At 40.4% G+C, this 25,221-nt stretch overlaps 1 protein-coding gene across 1 annotated transcript; it reads left to right on the top strand.

Moving 5' to 3' along the window:
- Positions 1-15,202: 15,202 nt before the first annotated feature.
- marchf1 (membrane-associated ring finger (C3HC4) 1) lies at positions 15,203-25,069 on the top strand (the record flags this gene model as incomplete). Its single annotated transcript, XM_083909349.1, has 7 exons — positions 15,203-15,289; positions 18,178-18,228; positions 18,834-18,907; positions 21,166-21,346; positions 21,436-21,580; positions 24,520-24,802; positions 24,925-25,069. The coding sequence occupies 7 exons, from the start codon at positions 15,203-15,205 to the stop codon at positions 25,067-25,069; spliced, it is 966 nt and encodes a 321-aa protein (XP_083765475.1).
- Positions 25,070-25,221: the final 152 nt, after the last annotated feature.

Genomic DNA, 25,221 nt, shown 5'->3' with positions numbered 1-25,221 from the left:
GCGCAGCATTTACGACGTCTTTCCCATGTGACCTCTGCCAGGAGTAAAGCAACTAGAGCACTACACATATCGGGAGCAGTGATTGATCTAGGACGTCTAGATCAAACAATGCAGATATATTTATTGCGCTGTTTTGAGTAGAAGTACCCAAATACATATGGTTGGGTCAGTGACATGAGTATAACATAACACTTTTTCCCAATCAGGAGTCAGAAAACTCTACAAAGACGTCTCTTTTTGTCAGTTTTGGCTTTTTATATTATACTAAACTGTACCACTTTGCACAAACAGGGCTTTAGACTGTCCATTGATGTTTTCTCTCACCAAACATGCTCATGGGCTCAAAAAGATGACACCGCTGCACACAAATCTCAATAAGTATATTCATACATTTTTATTAAAAAGTAATTCAATAAACATTTGAAGTGCATACATGCGTTATAAACACTTATTAAGGAATACTATGCGTGTGCTGTTCGTCGTAGCTGCAAGTGGCTAAGACGTTTCCAGCTCTTTGGTCCATGGCTTTTCAGCGGAGTGTCTAAATTAATTAAATATGGATGACGCTGCAGCTCCCAGGCTCCTATCCCGTCTGCGACGATGGACTGGTAAAGGCTCTTGAAGACGAGGAGAAAAGGTACGTGCAGATCCATGGCCGACAAACTGCCATACTCATACATGATTGTGTGTATATGAACGCTGCCATATACAGTACATAGCATGCTCATTGTCTTTAGATGGCATTTTTCCTGCTATGCCAAATAGTTTTTTTTTTCCTCCTCCACTTCAGTGCATGGCTTAGCACTGGGATCCATGTATGGATTTTCCTGCAGCTTCATATTCCTTTTTCTCTCCTTACATCGCTCTCGTTTATGTGGTTTCACCTGTGATGGTTGGAAAAAACAACATTTAGTGTCCTGCTGAGACAAAGTCAGTGTCAAACAGATATGGCTTCGTAACTGTGGATGTAGAGGAATGAAAATTAAAGCTGAAATCCCCCCCCCCCCCTCTGTCCACCAACTCCTCATGGCACTAGGCCTTTCTCAACATCATTAGTGAGATTTATGTCTAATCCTTTCCTCCACTGCACTCCAGCATGAATACACGCCTCTGTCACTAATCACACACACCTCTTTAAGTGCCACCCGCCAGCTCTGTAACCAGCGTTTTACTCCATGTATCACACATTTAAGCCCAAAATGTAGGGGTGCATGTCTTACCTCAAGGGAAGGGAACCCTCGAGTGGAGAGGCAGACAGCGTCTGTGTGGGCAGTGGTGTCTGTGGTATTTTCTCCTCAGGTTCAGGAAATCTGAAAGAAACATTTTTCAATTAAATAAGCAGCCAAAATAACTGTTTGAATTTAATTGTTTTTAGTGCAAAAGTCAAGTTTTCAACTAATTGTGATGACTATGCAGTCTCAGCAAACATTAAAGATAAATCACATCATCTGCAGCCACAAGTATCTATATATGGGGAAAAAAGGCTCCATGAATGACCAGGAAAGAGCCCAATCTCTTTGGTTTTATTGTTTGGACCCATTTACCAGGCGGCAGCAGCAGCAGCAGGGCGACCCCCTTTACTAATAAAGTGGGACCTAACACATGATTATTTTAAACGTCCCTAATAAATCCACTTTGACTCCCGCGGTTCACAGACTGCCAGCCCAAGCCCAGGAAGAGATAAAGTGCCAGATGACTTTATGGCCCCCCTCCTCCCCTGTGAGCACCTCCGTCACAAACTGCTCCCCACCACCGCCTGCAGAAACACTTCTTTACACTTAACTCTGCGACTCCATGTCATGTTAATAAACCTCGTGTATTTGCATGGCGTTTTAACACCGTGACTCACAAAAGCGCGCCGGAGAGCCCTCCAGCCGCGGACAAAGGTTCTCACTGGGGTCACGGTGCGATCCCCGGCGGCGCTGCGCTCCCGTCCCCTCCTCCCCTCGTCCTCCCCATCATCCTCTCCACCATCACCAGAGTCACATGAATGTAATGACGGCGTGACCAGTCACCGTTACCGTTTTGAGAAACACAAAACCGCAAACCAGCTTGGTTTTACGCATTACGCGCACCTGTTACACCGGATTACTGGGCACAGTCGCAAAAACATACGCATCTTCATTACAGCATCGTTTTAATGCAAGAGTCGTTAAAATAGTTCCGCTACGTGGGAATGTGAAGGGTTACAGTAGAGGACGAAAAAAACTCATAGTAAAAACATGAACTTTAATAAATAGTATAAAAGTATAAGAAATATTATACAGTATATTTGTATAACAGTATACAAATAGTATTAATAAGACTACTATTAAATACTGAGATGACAAACATGTAATAGTAGGCCTATACCATGTAAACAATGTGTAACCAGAACATAAGTTAACCTTTCTTATACAACCTTATTAGTAGTATTTTAGGTGTATTGTTGTGCTTTTCCCATAAGTAATACATTTTAAGTAACACTAACCATATATAACGCTGTTATAGTTGCCTGTCAACAAGTTAATATTAGCAAAAAAGTAGTACTGTTGCTCGGAAATTACACATCGCGCAGTGATTTTAAATGAGGCCGGGACTACGTTTTGACTCAGAGGTCGACGTTAACGGACACCTGTTGATACGTTCATGAAACAGGAATGGATGCTTTTTTTTTTAACTTTAATTTACTTTTTTTGTCTTCACCGTGGACACAGAGTGTGTTGTAGTAAAAAAAATCCGGATTTAAAAAATAATTTTTGAGCTGTTACTAACCTAAAAGTTGACACTGTTTCGCTAATTAGCTTCAGCTAAAGTGAGTTAACCTAGCATAAAATAAAAAACTCTAGGCTAGGTTAAGCAACATACTTTATAAAGTTTTAGGACTGGTCGAAACAACGCGGTGTTAAAACGGGGACCATTATATTATTATGTTTGCCCTGTGAAGCACTGCTGACTCTTTCAGGGAGAGGGTGGATGCTTACCTGGTCTGGCGGAGGAGGCTGGTGCTACAACGGCTACAAGCAGCAACATCAGCAGGTAAAGCAGGTTGAAGATCTTCATGGTTTGCTTGTGGTCAGCTTCAGAAGAGCTTAATTATTTTCCCTGAAGTCCTGGACTGATGATGATGATGGTGATGATGATGCTCAGCCAGGTGATATTTTTCTTCTCTCTTTCAATCCAGAGGGTCCACTGCCACCACAGATAGAGAGACTGTCCAGTATTGTCACAGAAGTTCTTCTTTTCTCTGGAGGATGACCAATTTGTCCCTGAAGAATGTGAGTGACCACAGAGTGTGTGTGTGTGTTCAGTGAGAGTGTGGTTGTCTGCATCTAAGAGCAACGTGACAAAGGTACTGCTCCCCCAACCTCCTTTATACAGCTTTCTGGAGGGAGGGGAGGGGGGGGATAGGGGGTGTAGCACCAGTCTCAACCCCACACACACACACACACACACACACACACACACACACACACACACACACACACACACACACACTTAAGCATTGCACATATTGACCCCACATGTAGAGGGTAATTCAAATGACAGGAAGCCCCCTCCCTATCCCCCAACTGCCCCTTGAACACACACTCTCCTGCATTTTGTGTATGTGTACAATTTACAATAAGTGATTGATATGTTTCAGCAAAGACACTATGCAGGCGTTTTTTGATTTATTACCTCCAACATTAGAGCAAAGATTTAAGAAGCTGTACTTAGAAATGGCAGGTCTTTCAAGAGACGTGGTCCTCCTCCATCAGCTGTCCCCTGCCCCCGCACTGAGGGCACACACACATCTGGAGTCTTTCGATGGTGTTGATAGGGGGAGTTTGGACTAAGTATTTTGGGGCAGGACCTGATTGAATGAGATTCAGAGGTGCACTGGACTAACGATAGCCTGACTGTCCGTCTGGACCTCCAGCTACCGTCTCTGTCTGTCTGCACAGAGATAGTGGCTTTGTTGTCAGATGCTATTGTTTCTCAGTTCAACCTTTGAGATTCTGTATTATTCTGGCATGAAACACCAAATTAAATTTGCAGCAGCGTCATCTTAAAGCTGCTGTGTATAACTTTCGTTTTTTTTGTCGTTCTGCCTGTTTGATTTTAATGAAGAGAAGTGATGCAACATCATTTGTATGTATCAGACCTGACTGAGGGAGCATTTGTGTGTCTACAGCAGCAGTTAAGTAGTGTTTATAATGTCAAACTGCTGAAGCACCAGTAGAATTGAGGAGTGGAATTCACTTCTAAAAGTGTATCTCTGCACTTCTTTGCGTTTTTGCTTTTAAGTCAGACTCAAACTTGTTTGCGTCGTCTCACTTTTCTAGTGCAATGTTGCTGTTGCCTTTGTCTTTACATAAAACAAATCACTTTCTGTGTGCAGTGCATGACACAACATCTATGTGCTGATTCTGATAAACACAGAGAGACGTAGATCTGATAAGTTTAATCAGCTCATTTGCCATTGATTTAAATGTAAGGGACATTTGTTTATTTTGTAAAAATGCTACACTCTGCAGTTTTAAGTTCAGTACGTTTGGGTCCCTTTTTCTCCTTATTCACCTTATTCTTGGCACACCTGTTATCTTTTTAATTATTTTGGATATAGATAAGACTTTGTGGGTATCATCCACAGCAGTGGAAACATTGAAATTATGCAAGAACTGGCATCTAATTATTTACTTGCAGTTAAATTAGAAAAAAATCTAAATGTTGTTTTGGCAAAGTTGCCATAAGCTTGTCACTGAAAAAATGTCAGATGCAGGTTGTCAGTTTGTGGTATAACAGTGGATTTTCTTACAGCAGGTAACCTTCTAAACTTGGCTTTACCTCAGTGGTTGCCCGTGGGCTGTGCAAAGTGTGGGGACTCATTAGCTTGTCTGCTTACAGCCGTCTCTGTGGACCGAGACTCTCCATTCAGCACTCGGCTAATGAATTAACACATTATGATGAAATGTCAGCCATTACATGTGAATGAGGATTAGAGAAGCAGCAGGACACTAATGGACCACAGGGCTCAAACTAGTCACTGAGACTTTGAACAAGCGTGTGGACCGTCAGTTCTCTGTAGCCTTGAAAAAGAGACAAAAGAGGCCGCGATCTCTATTTGTATTTTTTTTGTGCTTGTATGTGTCGGTGTCGTTGTGTCTTTACAAATGTTGCCTTTATTGCTTTATGGTGTTTGCAAAAATGACAGAGATTCCACGTGGATTTAGGTAACGTACAAACACAAGCCCTCACATACACACATTCCCTCTGTCGAGGTATGCTGTTAGTTTCTGTGGCAAGCTGCACTTTGCATATCGGCTGCCATTGTCTTTAAAAAACTTCTATTTTCACTATTTGAATATGCTAATTTGGTCTCAATTGTCATTCAGAGCCACCTGGTAACCACTGACCACAAAGTGCTGGTAAATCTCAGTTTCTGCCTCTGTTTTTTTTTCTGTCTGCTCTGAAAAACAGGAACAAGTGAACCTAACATTGTTGTCCTTGCCTGGTTTTCTGTGTTACTGATTCAAGCGTGTTGTAATATTTGCTCTCCCTGGGGATTATACGTTTTTGCAGGGATTACCCAGCCTGCTCAAACATTCCCCTACGAAAGACACACATACACACACACAGGGCAGGCACCTATTAAGTCAATGCACCAGACTCTCTAACATATTTTGTATGTTGGGACATCAATTATGTTCAATAATCTCAGTTTTTGTTTAAAGTGGTGGTTTTGTTCAACCAACAGTCCAAAGACAAATGGTCATACACCATTCAAATACCATTGAATGGCTAGAATTATAGAATGTAAGAAATCTAATTGCTTAGTTTCTGTCATTTGACTAGTTTAGTAATAACGTTCACCAAGAAAGTCATGTTTTTGTCCAAGTTTGTCTGGTTCTGTGCAGTATAATTCAAAAGTGATTAAATTATCTGAGGTTGGAGGTAAGAAATTATATGATTTTGGTGATCAGTTGTTGACACTTTGTGTCTGATTAACTTAACTAAAATTAGACCCTGTATTACTCCATCATACCTCTTATCAATTCTATGGTTGTTATATTGACTTTATTGTCACATTTCACATGTTCCTCAGCCCTCATACCAAGTGCACGGCCAGGCAAAAAAAGTAAGAACAAAATTAGACATGAAGGGGTATGCTACATTAAGAAAATAGAGTATAATTTCTGCTTCATTGATCCCATGATGTGCCAGCCTACAAGAGGATTAGTCATCATTGAGTGAGTGACTCTTTCGTTAGAGTTAGATTATAGTGCTGATGCTGTGAAGTCAGTCGAGGTCCTCATCATAGCTGTGATTTTTATGATTACAGAGGAAGCTCCAGCCTCTCCTCCCCTGAGAATTTTCTTCTTCTTCTTCTACCATCCTCTCTTGACCAGGAATCCACTGATAAAGAACTTCCCCTCTGATAAAACCTGTTAACAAGGACAGTGGGCCATAAAGTGACTGTTTGTTTTCCACTGGGCAGAACATTGTTGCAATTACTTGTACAGGTGTGATTGACAAATAGTTGTATACAGGACATGCTAATAAATGACATACGGGTTATTGAGTAAGGTGTTGAGTCATCATGAGATTCTAAAACATGCATTTTCTTTTGAAAGGATGAAATTATCATTTCGGTGTTGTCTAAATCTTGTCAAGGCAGTGATGAAATCAGGTTTGCGTGATTTGGAGATGTATTTCCTGCTAAAATAGACATTATTTGCAGTGATAGCTGTTGCCTTAACATTAATTATTCACATTACCACAGTTTGATACATGCATCAGAGCTTATTGGACAACAGGACTGCTTCATGGGAATTTTAATGAAGTATCAAACAGTTTTTGTTCTGCAGAATTGCTGGAAAGTTAATAATACATACTATTGACTAGTCGATTGCTCTGAATATATTTTATAATATTGCTTCTTGCAATAATTAAACACTAAAATTACCTCAGCAATTACTTGTAGTGAGTACAGTGGAGTACAGAGCAGAGATGCTATGTGCCACATTGTCTGAAATTGTTAGGGTGTAGTCCAATGTCTCTGGACGAGTGTTGATTGTGATGCGATGGGTCAGTTCTTGTCCGTCGTCAGAGTGATGGTGTCTCTCTTGTCATGCCAAAGGTCTTCACTGTTAATGAGGGCCACTGCCAGCCAGAGCTTAATTACTCTTAAGACCCTTTATCTCCATAATTGCCCAATACAGAGCTCAATGGTTGCACATACACTTGAACAGCAGTGGACACACAATACACAGAGACATACACAGATAACTCATCAGGGCCCATCACGCACGCTGAATCACAACACAAATGAGCTGGGTGTTTTTGTTCTAATGCAGTTCTGTGAAGAAAAAGATCTCACGACAGTCGATCAACTGTGGGGCTCCTCCTCCTCCTCTTCGTGTTGGTCACTAGACGGCTGACTGTGGAAGAGTGACGGAGGGCTCAGGGGTCAAGGGGCAAACTCAACAGGGAGCAGCCTCTAACCCCCCCAGGATGTCACCCCACAAGGGCTACGGGGCCAAAAGTCATTTTGTTTTGTTTAATCCTAAACCAGACATGGCGGCTTCTATGGACAGAGAAGACCAGTGTCCAGGCTTTGCACTGCAGGGCTATGAAGGATTGCATGTGTAATTGTCTATAGTAGAAATTCATCAACTTCTGCAGAAGTTTAAGCATTGTCTTTTGGGTAATTTGGGTTCCATGTCCCATTCATTCATTGATTCATTCAATTTCTACCACTTTATCCTCCATATGAAGGTCACCGGGTGAGCTGGAGTCAGTCCAAGCTGACAAAGAATTTTCGAAAGGCGGGGTTCACCCTGGACAGGTTGTCAGTCCATCACAAGGCCAGCATACAGAGACGAACAACCATTCACTCTCACATTCACAACTATGGTCAATTTCGAGTGTCCAGTTAAGCCAATCTGCATGTTTTTGGACTGTGGGAGGGAAGCTGGAGAACCCGGAGAACCCCAGCACACAAAGGGAGAACATGCAAACTCCACACAGAAATGCCCTCGGTCAGTGAACCAGTGACCTTGCTGTGAGTGTGGATGCAATTTTTGATTAAAAAAAAAAAAAAAACTGCAGATGGGGTTTAGAAAAAGCAAGCACTTCATATACTCTATATCCTAGACAAGGGGCTTCAATTTGGGATTTAGAAAGTTATGAAGTTGGCACACAGTGACATGCAAGGCCTGGGTCACACACTTTCTGCGTTTCTGGAGAGCCACTTTTCATTTTCTTTTGAGTAGTGAGTTGTATATTTGTGGGCGCTTCCTCACATAAGCAAGCGTCCATGGCTAAATTAGACTTGTCAGTTAAAACAGATTACTTCAGTTCAGGCCTTTAAAGTGGATTATTAAAACTGTCACTCAACACCCGTGAATAACATGGTGATGTTTTTCATTGAAGTTAAAGTAGCAAAACAAGTAGCGGGACCAAAATGTGCTTTAAGAGTGAAAAGTAAAAGAAAGTACATAAAAAGGATTTCTTTGATGGATGTTGATGGAAATATCATTTACTGTTATATTTGGTCAGGGTGGAGCAAATTTATACAGATGGGGATCAGTACCGGTCAGTATCGGTCTGACACTGGTCTCACTGCATCCGATACTGGACAGATAAAAATTTATTATAAGATACAATCCTATATGTCACATGCTTCACTAATCAGCAAGAGCAATTTAGCTGAGTCATCTGTTTTTTTTCTTCTATTTGGGAGAACAATATTTGTTACACAGTTGGAGAGTTATGTTGTTGAAATGACTTGGCACAAATGTGTTGTTAACAGCTTGTTATCGGACAGAAAAAAGTGTTATTATCCCTTCCCTGCTAATTTAACTGTAATTTGCAGCTTATTTCAACTAATCCTTTAATATACAAAATATAACTGGGCAGAAAAACCCTCTGAAATGTTCAAGTATATAGTATTAGATATATAATACCTTATTGAAGTCTTTTTTTTTTAACATTTCAATCATCATCTCTCACTCCAATCCAGAAAATCCAGCAGACTTCCTCTGGTTTGCTTCTTTCTGCTTTGTGTTCAATGGTCTTGGCGTGTTTTCTTCAAAGACGTCATCCTCTGAAAATGAACAAACGTAAAATTCACAGCATTAAAAAAGCTGACATTCGTCTTTGTGTCCGATAAAGGCCCCATCATACTTTTTTCATAAGTTGTATTACTTGGAACGTGTAGACAAGCATATACTGCAGTTGCAGATGTTTGGTTTCCTGTCACAGTCCAAAAACATGCAGATTTGGGGATTAGGTAAATTGGACACTCTAAATTGACCATAGGTGTGAGTTTGATAGTGGATAGTTGTTTGTCTCTATGTGGTGTACCCCACCTTTTGCCCTGTGTCAGCTGGGATTGGTACCAGCGACCCCCGTGACCCTCAGGATAAAGTGGTAGAAGATGAATGAATGAATGAAAGAGTTACAACAGATGGTGTTTGGTACCTGGCTCTTGTCCATCAGACTTGATATAGATTGAAGCCACAGTGAAGAGGGTGAATATGAGGAAGGCAACGATGATGAAGGTCAGTTCTAAGTTTGTGAATGGCAGTCCCATCTACACAACTATACAACATTACAACACAGAAGAACAGAGAAGGACTTGGTGTGATTATTAAAAACACAACACAGGTTTATACTTTGTAATTATGACTGCTAACTGCATCGGGAAGAAACAAATTCTCACTAATGAAGAACAGAATTGAGCTCACCTTCGGCAACAGCTGTAATTCGTGGCTGTTTATAGAGTTTCTTCTTGGTTCATCGTCACATTGGCCCTTGAGATGACCAGGAAAATATCCTTGGTTGGTGCACGGCATTCATTCTCTGCATAAGAAATCTAAGATGTTGTCTGTAAAATACAAGTCTAGGATCAGGATAAAATCTTTCTTGTATTTATAGTAAAATGTTGTTTTTGCAAGCTTAAATGTACTCAATCTATACTTTTTCTTAATGCTATTTTGCAACTTGAAATGCAGCCGCCTTTCAGTACCACTAGAGGGCATTAAAACCTTGTTATTTGCAAATATCAACACCGGTTCAATGTGGTTTAGTGACTACCTGCAGTACTCTTTCCAGTGTTGGGCTTCCTGAGTTCAAAACTTATCTCTGTTCACAAATATATATATAAGGAATATTTATCTGGGTTTATATAAGACATTTAATGGATATTGAGAAATTAGGTGCAGTTCCAGTGGAGTATTTTTCAGTTTCAGGAAACTCTAACAATTTAAATTTTGATCATGAGGTCTAAACCAAATTGATTTGAAATAATACTTCAACAGGTATCATTTATGTTGCACCATACAGTTGTACATTATTGCCTCAAGGCTGAATGAATAATTCCAAACACAGATGGCCTGTGATTCATACATTTTTTCTCTCTCACTGCTGTGGATCTGTTCATTGACACGTAATCTTTGACGGCTGTCAAGAGTGATTCGGATGACGTAATCCTGAGGAATAATTTGAAAACATATTGGCAGCGCACCTGTTGTGTCTGACCTAGATTGAAAGAAAAGAAAAAAAAACTAAAATTCAAGCTACCTTTATATACAAATCCCTTGAGCAAATCAGTTACAAGAAGAAACATGTTAAGGATATGGAACTTACCAAGAGCAGAAGCACAGCAGCGTTTTTTTTTAGATTTAATGACCAAAAAAAGCAGAAGGATTTGCGTATATGCAATTTTTTTTAACAGCGAGTAACATTTACACGCTCTCTCTTACTCTCGTAGAAGAAGAAAAACAAACAGGCACAAGATACTCCCCTGTCACTCTGCAAGCAAGCATTTATTTATGACCACACCTTTGTCTCATCCTGGAAGCAACTTCCACTAGATCCTGTATCAAAGTATACAACACACACACAAACACACACACATAGACACTCACACACATCCAGAGGTCACCATTAGACCACCAGTCCTGGTAACTGATTACACACACTCAGCCCCTAAGGCTTTAACAGATGGATTCTCATAAAAAAGGGGACACACGGGAAGAAGAAAGAGTTTGCTGTGGTCAGCCTGAAGTTCTTCATTCTTTGTCATGACGCTCGTCTGGAGTCAAACGACTTGCTCCTCACTTTGTGGTTGTGTATGAGTCTCTGGAGAACAGAAAGTATGGAAAAAAAGGCCATTAATAGCATTTTATCATTGTGGTTAAAAAAAAGAAGAAACGTTCTGGTTGACGGGTTTACTTAGCACACATATTTGATGTCATAAAGTGCATTGTGTGTGTGAATTAAGATGGAAGAGATACATAAGAAATTTAGGTTTGCCTTTCATGGTCATAACTTCAAAAGCACCAACCTATCACTCCCTGAAAACAGTTATTTTCTTAACAGTTTGTTTCCAAATGGACTTGTGCTACTGTCCTACTGCGTGGTTTCACCCCTGATGTCCCTTTTCAATGTCTTTGAGAATCTGCTGCCTCATTACCTTCCAGACAATATCTACTGGCAGCCAGAGGAACCCCCCCACTGAGTGCTCAGCTACTCGACCGATATCAACACCACTAGGTTTAATCAGCCCAGTGTCTTGATTTCACTCGCGTCACTAGAAAAACATGAGGAAAATCACACTTCTGCTTGACATCCTGCACTGCAGCGGACATGTAACCAATACCACGTGAGAGATTTGCATATCAGCACGGCTGTGATATCTGCAGCATGACCACATCATAGCCGTACTGATATTCAGTACATTGGCATGATCTCTCAGTTCTGCAAATGATATTTATTCATTGACGGAAGCTCTAACAGATCATGATTTTGTAAAACAATGGAATCAGTTATTTGACTCCACCAAATCAAATAGTTCTGCAACTGGACCAACTTGACTGATGCCTTGCAGCACAAACATATGTATGCACCTGTGTTTACTTTACACATTAGAGCAGGTTGTGGCTGTTACCTTGTTACTTTTTTTTAGTAAGATGAAGCAGCTTTTTCAGGGACTCGATTTTGTGTGTTTACAAAGCTCTCATTCTGATAATAAATCACTTGGGCCAACTCACTGCCATGATCTGCTTCACCTCATGTTCCACATCAGACAATTTCTTCTGTATGTATTTCTTGCTGTGGTTGGTGTAAAGACATGTATGACCCAGCTTCTGTCCACATTCAGGGGACACATCAGTGACCGCTGCTTTACTTCCAGGGGAACTGTAGTTTAGCAGAAGGTGTCTTTTGCAGCTACTTCAAGTTCATAGTCTCTGTCTTTCATCAGCTGTTCATAGGGTTTTTCATTCAGTTAGACACTCTAGTTGCATTGTTTATTTCATTGCTCATGTTATTTTAATAAATCTGTCATCACTTTTTTATATTAGGTGGATTTCTAATGAGAGCAAGAGCAGATGTGAATGGTCAAGCTTGAATTGAGAGTCAGCAGACTGGGGGCTCACATTGAATTTGCAAAAGTTTTATTTTTGTTTTTGCAAACAAAGATGACGTCTATGACGAGTATTTGGATAAAGGGCGAGGGAGGCCTGATCCGATCTCACGTGGTCACAGGAGCTGCACCGTTTTTAACAGAGGTGTGAACAGTCACAACTCAGGTTGTCTGCATGTGATTGTATCCATGAGGACGGATATTAATAAAAAACAGCCACCGTTTGTGTTTTATCGCCTTGTCAAAGCCCCATAATATGTGTCTCTACACAAATGTCAGCTGTTGTATTTAGGGCTTGCTATATTCTGAAAATAATTAATCACTTCATATTGGCCTGTCTATACTTTGCTGGGGTGTTCTATCATCAACACCTGTGCCATTAAAAAAACATGGCCCCAACCTTAGCCAGTATCTGGTTCTTCAGAATCCCTTCAATCCACTTAATGTAGCTTTATAGTTAAATCATCATCATCTACTGTTGTCATGTCGTTTCTGCTTTTATTGTTGCATTAATCTTTTGCAATTTATATTAGACACCTTTATTTTTATAGGTTTACCCAATTATATAACTTGTATAAGTGTGCAAGTAATCATGTCATACACAAAATCCATTAATTTTATCAATTTAAATCACATTTTTGAGTTAAACACAAAATCAGACAAAAACAGATTTTTTAGTGAGCGTGTATGTACTTTTATGTATATGTATGTATATTTTCATGAGGACATTTTGGGAAAGTGAGGACATTTTGGCTGATCCTCACAATTTTAAAGGGCCTTTTCAGGGTTAACACATGGTTTTAGTGTTTGGGATAAAACTGCTAAGAATCCAACATTGTGTTCTACACATTATGTGTGTGTTTGAGTGTATTATCGGACCTTTTCTGGTATGAACACTGACCTTGTCAGGACCAGTAGTCCTCATGGAGACCAAAACCTGGGCCAAATGAGGCAGAACCTAATTTCTGAGGAACTGTTTAAGTCTAGGGCTAAGATTTGAATTATAGTTGGGTTAAAGTTCGGGTTAACTGGTAATTTTTAAGGGGATTAGTCTTTGGTTAGGCTGTTCAAATGAATTAAAGTCATTGCAGTGTCCTGTGTGTGTTCCAGATGTAGCAGATGTTCTAAGTGCCATGCAAATATGTGTGTGTGTGTATGTGTGTGTATGTGTGTTGGCCATACCGTGCAGATGTGCACATTCCTCATTGAGCATCCCAGTGAATGTGAAGAGGGCAAACACCAGCAGAGAGAACAGGACCGTCAGCGCCTCCAGCTCAGTGAAAGGAGATTCCATCTACATATGATGCCACCGCTGTGTGTGTGTGTCGACAGCAAATACTTCATCTGTCAGATCACCTGCTTTCCAACAAAAGTCAAATCCCCTCCCAATCACACAGTGAATCAGAGAATAAACACTTACCCTCAGGTGTTAGAGGAACACTGAAATGTCAAACACATTCTCTCTTTAACCCCATCTCTGTTGGTCTGGGTGTGAAATACACATGCCGTCTCCATTTCAGGTGAGATCATATTAACCCTAATTATTAATGGACGCTGTGCTTCACTGTGTGTCTGTGAGTGTTGCCCTATATACTTTGTGTAAATGTATTGTGGTTTTTTTACATCTATGCCTTCTCAGTTGAGTATTAGTCATAGGTTGTCAGAGTACATGTGTTATTTATCGTTAAACATTCACATGTGATGTGATTCTCGTCTCAGCAGTGGCAGCTGAGAACAGAGCTGCTGATGTGGTGTTACAGACAAGCTGCTGAATTCAGGTCAGTACAGTCCAGTTAAATTTAATGCTAACAGCCTGATGATAAAATCGAAATAATACACATTTTCTCTCATTAATTCAAAGTCAGGACTCGGTTAAAAAGGATTTTGGAATGTTGTATACATTTGTAAAGGAAAATCTGAACTGTGTCATTCATAAAAGTATTTAGACTCTTTGCTGTGTGAATTTTTTCTTTATTTTTTTATTGTACCACTCCATCATCTGCATTTGCAATCTGAACTGAGTAAATAAAATAATCACTTTAAGTCTTATTTTCTGGTTAATTTAACTGTTAAATAACACACACACATCTATATCAATTATCTGAAAATGCTGATATGACCATATATGATTTCTTTTTTTTACTTCATGGCCAGTCAGATGAGAAATGTGTCTATGCTTTTAACACAGCAAAGTAACCAGGGACTCCCTGAGCAATTGGGAAGTCTGTGTATGTGTGTATGCATGTCTGAGTGCTGTCCATGTGCACAAGTATAAGCTTATTAGCAGCACCACTGGTCAGAGGAAGCGATTGAGGTTATTCTAAGCCTTAATCCTCATGGACCATATGCTTATTACCTCGCTGAAATGACAAAATCCTGTCTCCACCCCTTCAAGAAACACACACATCTCTTTAAAACAAGCTTGTTTACTGCTCAGCTCCATCACAACTCTTGCTCTCTTCTACTCTCTCAGCAGGCGGACAGAGGAGGAGGAAGAGGAGGTGGAGGAGGTGTGCACTGTTGAGGAGTTTCCCAGTCGTCATGACGACCTCACACCCCGCCATCTCCAGATCTATCTTTCTGTTGCCACGGTGACCTGATCCCGTTCCATCTCCGCTCCTCGTAATGATCCAGTTCGGACGGATGAAGGAGAGCGACCCTGGAGCGCCGGCTCTTTTCACTGACAGCAGCTCTTGGATGGGACGGGGAATTACACTCAGCAGCGACGGGAATCTGAGGCCAAGGAGGTGCAACACACTGGGCATGCTGTGGCAATAACACACAGGAGTGTTGCCTGGAAACAGCAACATGCCAGTACAACAGATAACTGTGGTGCCGGCCAGGGAGGCAGTCAGCAACGGCAAGAGCGCGCCTAGCTCCAAAGACAAAAACGAGGTGAGTTTTTAACATAGTTATGACATGTGTCGTCCAGGTCATGTGAAGGTATGATGTCACTGTGACATCATAATGTTATGCAAAACATTTTTCTTCCCATTCACTTTTATTTTCATTTACTGTACGCCCAAGTAGTGATAACTTCAATTTTCCCAAAAGACACTTCACCACTTTTATTAAAATCCATGAGTCTGGACGGACACTAACCGCAATCAGGCATATGAACAACCCTGTGGCAGTAATGATTTGAATTTTAGTTTTCAGCTATGTTGTTAATATTTGATGGTAGGAATTTAAAAAAAGAGAGAAATTGTTAGGCCATCTGTAGCACACAGCATAGGACCCCAGCTTGACCGCGTTTTAGGTTGAGGATTATCACTGACTTCATATGTAACACGCAAATCTCTAATGAAGGATTGTTTGTTTACACCACAGTCTACAATTATATGATAATTGTACACTTATTTCAATTTGTAGATTTGTTGGCTGGTTAAATACATATGTAAATGCATGCTGATGATCCTAAACCAAATCTTAATTCATACTTAAGGAATACATTTTTTTTTTTTCAACAATAATACAGTCTGCAACAAATGCTGCCAATATAGTATTTCAATTCTAAACATATTTTATGCTTTACATGACATTTTTAGATATGTTAAGATATTTTTTGGAATGACCCAGGCATACATTGGTTGCCATTTGTATCTTTAAGATATTAAACCACAGTTCAATTCCTGGCTGAGGGAACTTAGAGTCACCCTAAGAATCTTTTCTCTTCTGATATTGTAAATTATCAGTGGCCGCTCGTTTAAGATGTCAAAATAGCCTGCTTTAATTTTTCATACTCCATACTCTATACACTATAGAAAGGACTGAAAATGAAAACTATTTTTTATTTTATTTTAACTTGATTGTAGGCTATTTGGTTTCTTTCCACAGTCAAAAACATGCACATTTGGGGATATATATATATATACTCACTGCTGATTCAGGTCCACACGACTCTCTATGTCAGTACAGTTCAGGTCTCGTGTCGCCTGGTAACATCATGTCATGACAGATGGAGGCAACAGCAACAATGGGCTAGTAAAGCAAGACAGCTGCAGCCAGGTTGGAATATAACTTAAAACACAGAAAAGCACCCATGTTCTACTGCTTCTCAAAAAGCCCAGATGTTCTGCTGTTGATGAAAGACACGGCATACAAATCCTTTTCCTCATCTGTTCACAAAGACCAAACGGAGGCAGAAAAATTACATTAAAAAACGACTTTGGGTTTCTTTAGAACATTGATTCTATAAACCTCTGCAGCCATGTTGCCTGCTTGTCTAAATGTAGCTGTAGGTGTTTTTGATCCAAAGTCAGAGTGCGGAACCAGAATGTAGCACTTTGTCCACACTACATCACCTAATCCCCTCTGCAGCGACATGCACATGTCCACACCTGAGTCTCTGCAGTGCATCAGAGTCAGAGGAGTGAGAGGTTCAGGTTCAAGTGACAGATAAAGCACTTGAATGGTGTTGAAGTGTACATTGAGGCATGTGCAGTACGTGACTCTGGTAAAACAGACCTGTGTTTTTGATTTACCACCATCTTCAGATGAGTTGTGAATGATTTGTTGCACCTTTGACTTCTCAAACTGCTATTTTAGGATACATTGGGTGTTACATTACAGTATCTATACTTCGCCTCTTAATAAATATGACACTTTCTGTCAACAATATAATCCAATGAAAGTGTATTTGTATTGTGCCAAATCACAGCATACATTATCTCAACGCACCGCCCACAGTATGACAGAAACCTTATTATAGAAACCAATATTATAGAGAAAAGAGAAACACAACAGTAGGCATCAGCACAGAGAAAAACTTCTGCCATCTTCCTCAATCAGTTTGGTTGAGAGGAAAAATGGGGAAGAGAAAGGGAAAGCGGCAGGTGAAGTAGAGACAAAAGAGAGAGACCAGGAGCATAAGTAACAAGCGGTAACTTAAATATGTGAACACACACAGCATAAGTCGGTTTGGAACACACTGTACGTACTCTCAAAAATCGGAAATAAGCTTTTTCTGGGAGGCCATTCAATCTTTTCATAAAGCATTTGTTAAATTTTTCATCTATGAACTTTCCCCCAAAAACAGACATCTGTGCTGTAATTTTACTGTTGACCTCGTTCTAAAAAATAACATGCATTATGATTTGGTTGCATCCATATTCACCACTTGTAAGTTGACCTGGTTTAGAAGTGTGCTTGTGTCGTAAACTCTCGCACACATGAGTGCATGAAGCCACAGGTGTCATTTCAGGTTCTGCCAGTGGACCTTCATCAGTGCTCTATGTAGTGCTAGTAAAAGTGCTTGAAGTTGACTTTAAATAGAGACACATTGCAGAACAGCATAAAGTAGGTTTAGCGGGACAACCAGGTAATAGGATTGTCTGGCTTTAGCTCAGGTCACAATGAAATACGAAGGACACGTAGCCATGCTTGGCTCCTCACGCTAACACAGTACCAGCCAACACTCATGCGTAGACACATAGTGCAGTACCAAGAGCATTTCAAAGAAGTAATTGAATTCTTTCACAGAAGTAATTGAACGGTTGATATGTTGATATACACACAATTATATTATTCTCTGGCTTCTCATATTCAGTATCTTTACAAATAGAGACTTTGAACGATGCAAACTTTAGCTTCCACAACTTTTGATTTCATTTGATATAATAAACTCAAACTCATCAAATCAATTTGCTAAGAAAATGATCATTTGTATAATGGGGGGCGCTGTTGTTTGTTGCAGCATCAAAGCAGGTCACTCGAAATTGTTACAATGAAATGATCCTCCACTGAGTTTTCAAATTATTTTCTGCCTCTCTTTCTCCCTGCAGGGAAGGAAGGCTCCCGGCCGCTCAGGAAGTCGATCGAGCAACATCTCCAAGGTAACTGCTGAATATGAGTCTCCTTAAAGGGCCACATTTAAGATCACAGTGCACAGTGCATCATTGTTTGTTTATTTGAGTTCAAAGTTGTGTGACTGATGAGCTAGCTTCTTTGATTACTATTTTGTCATAAATGAGTCATTTCTTTTTGTAATAAAGGTTAATCAAAGTAACAAGACTTGCATTATCCTGTAGCTCAACAGGTGAGCTCGAGTCTCACTCGTCTCTTTTTTGTCTTCTGAAAGCTGGGCTAAAAACTTAGAAAAACAAATCTGAGAGAATTCTACACACTAGAAATGCACTTTATATACACATGGGAAAAGGGTATTTTTCTTTTCAGTAGCTTCTAGCGAGAACAGATGATTATGATTATTCACAACAACTCTGTAATGTTATATATTACGCTACACAAGGTGTCAGCTTGTGATTTGTTCTTTGTTTGTTTTTTTGTCCTCAGGTGTTCACAAACTATGTTCACGTTATGTTTTTTCAACATTTTTATCATTATTTGCATCTGTGCCATAACAATGATCTCTTTTTGATTTAAGTCGATAAAGAATTCTGTAATCATTGCCTGTCTTATTCATGCCTGTTTGTTGTCACAGGCCAGCAACTCTACAATAGGACTGAACACAACATCAAGGGCATCAGTCACTCCGTCTTCTCAGGACATATGCAGGTAAAACAGCTGCCTCCGTACACTTTTAGTTACATCGGCAGAAAGTGAAAGACCAAAAGAAAACAAAGGCTCCTTTTGTTGTTGAAAGCCAGCCACCAGAGCAGCCACAGTTTTCTCTGTGATATTATATCCTGCAGAGTTAAAAGCTTTTCCTCCACTGAGTCGGAGAATGAATTTAATATGATCTGATGCACCCCAAGGACATAATAAAATTAAAATGGATACTGAAATCCAATGGTGCTCCCATCAGAGAACTTAGATAATTATATCCACTGGTGATGTAGTCATCTTGCTGATCGCCTCAGTTCAGTGGCTTTGAGGCTGAACAGACACTGTGGGATGTATTTGTGCGCTTCGGTCTCCTACTTACCATGATCAGTCATTCAAACGTCACCATTTCCTGTTTTCTTCGCCTTATATCAGACTAAACTGCCATTTTTTTTATTCCTTTATACAGTCTGACATGATCTTGTTAGCTGTTTTCCTACTCTGTACAAATTGATTTTGTTTAAAGGAGACATATTATGCAAAATCAACCTTTTAATCATTATAATGCTTATATTTGGGACTCTGGAGGCCCTATGAGTCGGAAAAGTGTGGAAAAAGATGACTCAGTCATGTTTTTGCGATCAGCCTCAAGTACAGGAGATAAAACACACGATGTTGACTTCTGCACTCATTGCTATGCTACAATGAGACATTCCTGGAATTGTTGTCTCATGGAGCTCTGCCTTGTCCCCAAAAAACACGAGAGTGCAGGCATGGGCAATAGTATCCTAGAAGAGCGGAAGTCTGCAAAGTGTTATTTCCTTGGCTGCACAGTGCAGCACAGAGCTCTACGCAAACTTCCAGCCTCAGAGGATTTACGTGTCCAGTGGATACATTTTATATATGACGGCAATGTGCCGGTTAGAGTCGGCAAATGATGGCTTTTCCAAATGCTAACTGCTGTTAGCTGCTGACGTAGTTTTCTGCGTCTCATTTGCATTTAAAGAGACCGAGCATTCTGAAGTAGGGCTGTTTTGGTAGGGTGATTGAACTGCTGTGGTGCATTCTTATGGTATTTTGACCAAAGCACGTCACATGCATGTTCATTAGGACACCAGGGATCTAGGTTAACTTGGAGAAATAGGGTATAATATGTCTACTTTAATGTATGTCCTCACATTCATGACTTTCATCTTGTTTCACCTTTCACCTCATTTTTATGTGTGTGTGTGTGTGTGTTCTAGCCAGCTGATGCGTTTAGAGGAGGATGCCTCTGAAACACACAAACACAGTAAGCACACGCACACCTCTGAGAGGACAGTCACCAGCAAAACCCTGGCTTCGTCAACTCATGCCCAGAAGAAACCGGTGAAGCGGCGTCACCGCCGCAAGAGGAGCAGCTGTGCTGCCACGGACTGCGTGGAAACCATCAGCAAACAGGAGCAGACAGACCGAAGTGGCCGCAGCCTTAGTTCTGACCGCAGCGAGAAGAGGGAAAAGAGGGAGCAGTCTTTCAAGATTCGAAGGGAACTTCCCCCTCGTCTCCGCTGCACAGGTGCCCCACAGTCTGACTCCTCTTCTGAGAATGAGGCATGGCGTGAAGCTCGCAGCTGGAGTAAAGAGAAAGCCCGAAGGGTGCACCGGTGCAACGGAAGCAGCCGGGAGAAAGATGGGGCAAACAGGTGTAAAGGAAGTGAAGACAAAACAGAGATCATGGAGCTACAGTCAGTGGTCTCAGATGAAGGGACAGAGAAACTGCCTCTGGTGGAGGACAGTGATGGCTTGGATAGGGGGATGGAGGAACGGCCTTTGGTGGAGGACAGCAGAGGCCTTAAGAAGCGGCACAGTGGCCAGAGTTCGATGAAGAGAGACCACACTTCACAAGGCTCACAAAGCAGAGATAAGGAGAAGAGCTACAAGTCACATGACCCAGGAGGCAGTTCCTCACAGGCAGAGTATGACAAAGAGCTCACCACCAAGAGATACCAAGAAAAGGGATTTGGGGGTGGAGACATGTCAGTGCCCACTACACAAACTCACTGCGGTATGAATGGAGATGCACCACAGTTCTGCTCTGAGGATTCTGAGGAGGTCTGCAGGTCAGTGGGTGTTTGTGTGCTCTCGGATAAGCTACTAAAATCAAGTGCAGGTTTAACTTTATGTTTCAGGAAATACAGGAACAAATAAGGTGAAACAACACACAGTCCATAGTAACTGCGTTTACTGCACACGTTTTACCTGATGACTGAGTGTGTTTTCTGTGTGTGTAGGATCTGCCACTGTGAGGGGGAGGATGAGTTCCCATTGATTATGCCATGTCGCTGCACAGGGAGCCTGAGTTTTGTGCACCAGTCTTGTCTCAACCAGTGGATCAAATCCTCAGACACTCGGTGCTGTGAACTCTGCAAGTTTGACTTTGTCATGGAGACGAAGCTCAAACCTTTAAGCAAGGTATGCACACACATCATTCTCTACCCTCCTGAAATCCTGTGTTATCTTGCCTCTTATCCTTTCTCCATCTCCTTCCCTCCGGCTGCCAGTGGGAAAAACTACACATGTCGAAGAGTGAGAGGAGAAAGATCTTCTGTTCAGTGTTGTTTCACCTGATAGCAATAGTGTGTATGTTGTGGTCAATCTACATACTGGTCAAGAGAACCACTGAAGAGATCAGGCTTGGGAAGAACGGTCAGTACTTTCCCCACTCCCCCCTTTGTCTCACCAGAGACATACAGAGAGATATTTGAAATTAGAATTACAAGAAAACTTCTTCTTGTTCAACATAACTCACCTCAAGCCTATACAAGTGCACATAGTATATCAGACCTTCTTTAATATTCAAGTTGGAATGCATGATATTTACAGTAAAAAAAACTACTATTGTGCCATGAGGAATATAAATTAGTACACTACCGTTCAAAAATATGGGGGTCACCTTTACAATTTTTGTGTTTCCCATTAAAACTCACATTTTTATTCATCAAAAGAGTTGCGAAATGAATAGAAAATATAGTCAAGACATTGCCAAGATTAGAAATAATGATTTTAATCAAAAAAATCATTTTGCCCTTTCATCAAAGAACCAGCAAAACTGTTTTCATATGTGCTAACATTGCACAAGGGTTTTCTAATCATCCAATAGACTTCTAACGCGATTAGCAAACACAATGTACCATTTGAACACTGGAGAGATGGTTGCTGTAAATGAGCCTCTATACACCTATGTACATATTCCATTAAAAACCAGACGTTTGCAGCTAGAATAGTCATTTACCACATTAACAATGTATAGAGTAATTTAATATCATATTCATAAAAACAGTAAAAAGACCAGAACATAAAATTAAATAATCATTTAATTTTAAACTGTGGTTGTATGAGGGTTTGGATCTGTCATCTGTAACTCTACCTCACTGTCATTAGGTGCTGCTCACTCTCCTGCACCAAAGTTCATTAAGAAAATCTGTGTTTTTAGCTCCTGGAAAGAGAAATGCTGGAGTCTGAAGTCACAAAATAACAAAATGACTAGTGCCAATAATGTGTCAATAGCTCATACAGCCACAGTTCCAAAAACCTGAACCACCCTTTTTAAAAACCACATAGTAAATATTAACAAAACAAAAAGTTAACATCTTCAATCTTTTTACTTCTGTCTGACTCTGATGTGTATTGGAGCTACATTTCTTCTGCAGTCACAGTGACAGCAGTGTTTGTGTTAGAAGTACGTGTATGTGCACTATGATGAACAGACTGCAGGAGTCATCACTCACTGTCTCTGAATACACTTGATGGTTAATTCAAATACAAAAGACAACATATTGTATTTTTGAAATTCATCCATGATTTAATGGTTAAACACATGATAAAAGGGTTTATTCAGAGTCTTTGTCACCACGTTGTTTAACAACCCACAACTATAATGAAGCAAATCTTTATATAATTTTTGTGAGATTTAATCTTTTTAAGTCATTTATCTAAATGGAGGTGGTTAGTCATTTTAAATTATATAAACTTAACATGCAAGCACATATTTTACATTAATTTAAATTGATTGAACCATGTCATTCATATCAGTTGAACAATCTGCTAATATGTTTGATTACATAATGATGTCATTAGAAACAGTATGTTTTTGAAACTGCTGGACAGTCTGTGGTGGAAAAAAGAGAAATCCAGAAAACAAAACAAGCTTAACATGTCACATCTTGATTATCGATGTATAAAGTCAAGGATGTACTGTTTCACAGTCCGAACACATCAAATTCAATTTTATTTGAGGTGGTCACATTTATGTCCTTACACACACGGACTCCTCAGTGCCTTTGTCTGTTCATGCCCAGTGACTGTGCTGTGTTGTGCTGTGATCCCAGTGCGCCTCTACCTTCATTCTCTCATGTCTCATTTGAGGCTGAAATCATTCACTCAGTGGACAGTAGAGACTAGTGTGTGGTAACGTAGTACTTTTAATACAAAATACAACAGATCTGCAGTAAATCCTGCCTTCATGAAGATTATAATTTCCAGGTTGTGTTGATTTAGCTTCGTCCGTGGTCATAAAACAAATGATCGTTAAGTTGAATCATAAAAGGTTTAAGGAAGACTTTATTGCAGAACTGTTGTTTTACACTAGGTGAATTTCATTTCAAAGTGTAATATAATGAACTGGCAGCTCAGTGTAGCTCTAATATGTTGCAAAAACTTAATTTTTTATGTGTATTTGTGTGAGGTACAGAAACATGCCGCATCCCATCCTCAGACACGGATGCTTTCCCTCAGTCACTGAGAACAGAGATGCCAGTGTGGGACACGTAACAAAAGGCTTACATGATAAAACCTGCACCTGCCTAAGTCTAGAAAGTCTTAAGAAAATGTTTGTTCATTTTTCATGCCATTTGATGGCCATCTGGACTGGAAAAATTGAGTTTAAACTGTTCAAATCTTCCATTTTACATCATGATGAGTTGTTGATCCATTGTTGCCGCATCTATTAGTAAGTTCTGATGTGTTATTCTTGTGGCCCTGATGTTTAAAATGCTTTGTTCGGATTAAGTGACAAATTTACCAAGAGGCAGCAGTAGACTAGCAGCTCTTGTGTCCCCGCAAGCTAAAAACATAAAATTACTCTATAAAACTTATATTACTCTAAGAAACTTCCAACGCTGAAATAATTCAGCAGACATATTCTTAAGATATTGTAGAGCTAAACAGGCATAGTTTTTATTAGGTTTGCTTTTTGTTAGGAGGCAAAAAATATGTTCATTCTTGTGTAGCCACTGGCAGCAATGTATTCAGTGAGAGGGAACGTTCATATCTCAGGTTGGCACGCATAAGTTAGCGTTTAGTGTTAAGTACCTCGTGCAACCACACACACAAAAAAGTTAAACTTAAATACAGTATTAATTAAAAATATTGTTTAAAAAGCAAAGAGCACATTTCTGTTGAGAAATTAAGTGAAATTACACTCGCTCTTGATTGCAGACGAATTTTGGAGAGTTACTCTACTGAAGTACTATTCGGAGCATGGTAAGCACAGCTCAGCACACACCACTGATCATGGTCCATCACATGTCCTGTAGGTTAACTCACACTGGCCCTGTGTATGTGTGTGTTTGTGTGCACATCCTCAGCTATCCTCGACTGGCCCTTCTGGACCAAGCTGATCGTGGTGGGCATAGGTTTCACAGGCGGCCTCATCTTCATGTACATTCAGTGTAAAGTATACATGCAGCTTTGGCGCCGTCTCAAGGCCTTCAACCGCATCATCACTGTTCAGAACTGCCCCGAAAAGGGCCCGGGTCGCTCTCAGACTCAGTCCTGCACCATCTCCAATGGTAGACATGAAGCTGTGGAGGTCCCAGTGGTCAGCCCGGCGCCCATCCTGGCTCCACAGGCACAAATGGACTCAGACATGTCAGTGGAGGCTGCAGTGGCACCGGTATAAAAACTATTTGACAGATTTTGCTCCAGCAAACCTGAATCACATTACGCTCAATCACAGTCTGGTGTGATTTTGACTCCTGTTGTGTTTTCAGTGAGTTGTTTTTCTCGGCACCTGGAATTACTGATCTCATCAGACTCGATGATCATGACAAACTGAAGGGCTGCAGTAAACATGAGAGCATGCGGGAGAGCAGTTTAAAGGAAAATGAAGCCATCAGCAAGAAAAGTGACTGTTAGCAAGTAAACACATGCTTTTCTATTTCTGTATGCACTATGAAGAACTGCACTGATGCTAAAATGTGTAAACAAAGGTCTTAGACTGCCATTCAAAGTCTTGGAAAAATTCAAATCGTGACACAAGTACTTTTATCAAAAAAAGTTTAATCCCT

The sequence above is a fragment of the Microchirus variegatus genome (genome assembly GCF_963457635.1).
Source record: "Microchirus variegatus genome assembly, chromosome: 23".
In the NCBI taxonomy this organism is placed as follows: Eukaryota; Metazoa; Chordata; class Actinopteri; order Pleuronectiformes; family Soleidae; genus Microchirus; species Microchirus variegatus.
This window is presented reverse-complemented; position numbering and strand designations above follow the sequence as displayed.